General features: G+C 63.4%; 1 protein-coding gene across 1 annotated transcript in view; it reads right to left on the bottom strand.

Moving 5' to 3' along the window:
* Positions 1-2,193, bottom strand: part of FOXJ1 (forkhead box J1) — a 4,962-nt gene that overhangs the window by 1,942 nt on the left and 827 nt on the right. The window contains 2 exon segments of the mRNA XM_010856204.1: positions 1,592-1,779; positions 1,782-2,193. Coding sequence (XP_010854506.1) covers positions 1,592-1,779; positions 1,782-2,088 — 495 coding nt within the window. The 5' untranslated portion in view covers positions 2,089-2,193.

Here is a 2,193-nt window from a genome sequence, read left to right on the forward strand (position 1 = left end):
CTCTCCGATGGGGGCCACTGGGAGGGATGGAGGGCAGCAGAGGCGCTGCTCAGACCAGGAGGCTCTGGGATACCAGCCACGGGGCACCAGGAGTGCTGTCGGGGGTTTTTGTTCCCTGTTGCCAGGATATCTGCCTGCTCAGTCATCCGAGCCCTGAGCTGCAGGATGGCTCTCAGTGCCACCCTGTCCTGCCCTCCCTCCCCTCCCCTGCTGCTTGCAGCCTCTGGCCAAAGGCCTCGGCTCCCCCAGGGCCTGGACGGCCATCTCCTCTCTGCCTGGGCCTGGCTGGCCTTCTCTGTGAAGTGAGTGAGTGGGTGTGAGTGTGTGTATGTGTGTGTGTGTGTGTGGGGTGTGGAATCTGATGATTTTCCTTGTTTGTAGAGCCGGCCGCTGGCCTGGGCCCTCACTCCCCCGCCACCCCAACACTCCCCTCCTCCCATTCCAGGCTCTGAGGCCGAGGTTGATTATTACCCGGCCAAGAGGGCCAAGGGCATAGCGCTCATTCCTGGGGCCTCTCAGGCTTGGGGTAGGGTGGCAGGGGGTCTCTGCTTTCTCACCAAGGTTACAAATGGTACTGCCCCCCGGGTCAGAGCCCAAGCAAATGTGGAACATCTTGGAACTGCGATCCTGTGGCCTGTGACACAGGGAGTGATCCGCGCATCCTGGGTCTCTGTCTCCAAGAGGCAGATGATCAAAGATGCTGATGGTCAAATATGCTCAGGGCAAGGTGTGCCCAGCCTCCCATCACTACCCTGCTTTGTTCATGCCTGCGTGCACAGTCCCAACCACGTTGGGGAACAGGGGTCTGGGGCTTGGACGGTGGGGCCGGCAGGTGGGTAGTGCCCCCTAGCAAGACTGGGATGTTTACATGGCGGCCTGGGCCCCTTGGCTGCTCTGTGCCAGGTTCTGGAGACTTGGAACATGAAGCCAGTGTGGGAGGCACAGCCCCTGTGGAAAGCACCTGGCTCAGGTAATTGTCCCCCCAGGGAGGTTCATGAGAAGGGTGGGGAGGGGAGTGGTGGCAGGAAACCAGGGAGGGTTTGGGGTGGGGGCTGGGACAACAGCTTTAGGAAGGACCCACAGCCCTTCCATGGGGACACAGCTGGCCTTCACACCCCAGAGCACAGCCCCTCTCGCCTCCCTGTCCTCCTCCAGCCAACTGAAACCAGGCAGGATGTAGAGCCTGTTTCCGATTCCAGTCCGGCCCTGACAAACTGGCCTGGAGCAGGGTCGTGTCTAGGAATTCTAGGACTTGGGACAAAAATGTGTCCCTCAGTCCATCAACCTCCCTCTAGGGGGCCAGCGTCCAAACATAGTTTAGCCCTGGTCTTTGGACTGGGCCTGCTGGATGGGTGACAAGTTCTTTCCACTTCAACCTCAAATTCAACACCCCTAAAGCCCTCTGAACATCCGCCCTCCTTCCTCTCTGAAGTCAGAGTGGGGGCAGTTCCAAGCACTGGGCTCCCTAGAGGTCCTTCCTCGACGGCCTTCCTCCCTCGGGCCCTGGCTTGATGGCGGCGCCTGCGGATCTGGATCCGCAATGCCAGTCCAGCCCGCGAGAGCGTGGGCCAGGCTGGAGGGCCTCCCCTACCTGCCAAGTGGGATCAGCGTGGCGGAAGTAGCAGAAGTTGTCCGTGATCCACTTGTAGATGGCCGACAGGGTGATCTTGGTGGCCTTGCTGGCCTGCATGGCCATGCAGATGAGCGTGGCGTATGAGTAGGGCGGCTTCACGTGGGGGTTGGTGGCATAGTCCACGTCGTCGGGAGGCGGGGCCTGCACCCCGGGGGCGCGCTCCGCGACGTGCACGACGACGTGGGCTTGCCGGGCGTGTGCGGCTGCCCCAGGCAGGCGGGGTCGGCCGCCAGGGGAGACCCCGGCGCGGCCGAGCCTGGCACCTGGTGGTAGCCGTGGGGGTCGGTGCCCCCCGAGGGCAGGGCTGGAGCCTTGGCGTTGAGAATAGAGAATTCCTGCAGCCACTGCAGGCTGGTCAGGCTGTCATCCAGAGCGTCGGGCTCCTCCAGGCCGCCCTCCGGCCCGGGCTCCTCCGCCGCTCCTGCCCCCGAGAGGCGTAGCCAGCTCTCCGCCATATCTGCGGGGACTCTCCGAGGGGGCGGTCAACATCCACGAGCCGAGCCGAGGGTGGCCGGCCGAGCTCTCTGGCCCGCTGACGCCCGCGGCTCGAGTTACACAGT

This window comes from Bison bison, unplaced genomic scaffold, assembly GCF_000754665.1.
Source record: "Bison bison bison isolate TAMUID 2011002044 unplaced genomic scaffold, Bison_UMD1.0 scf7180017864371, whole genome shotgun sequence".
Taxonomy (NCBI): Eukaryota; Metazoa; Chordata; class Mammalia; order Artiodactyla; family Bovidae; genus Bison; species Bison bison.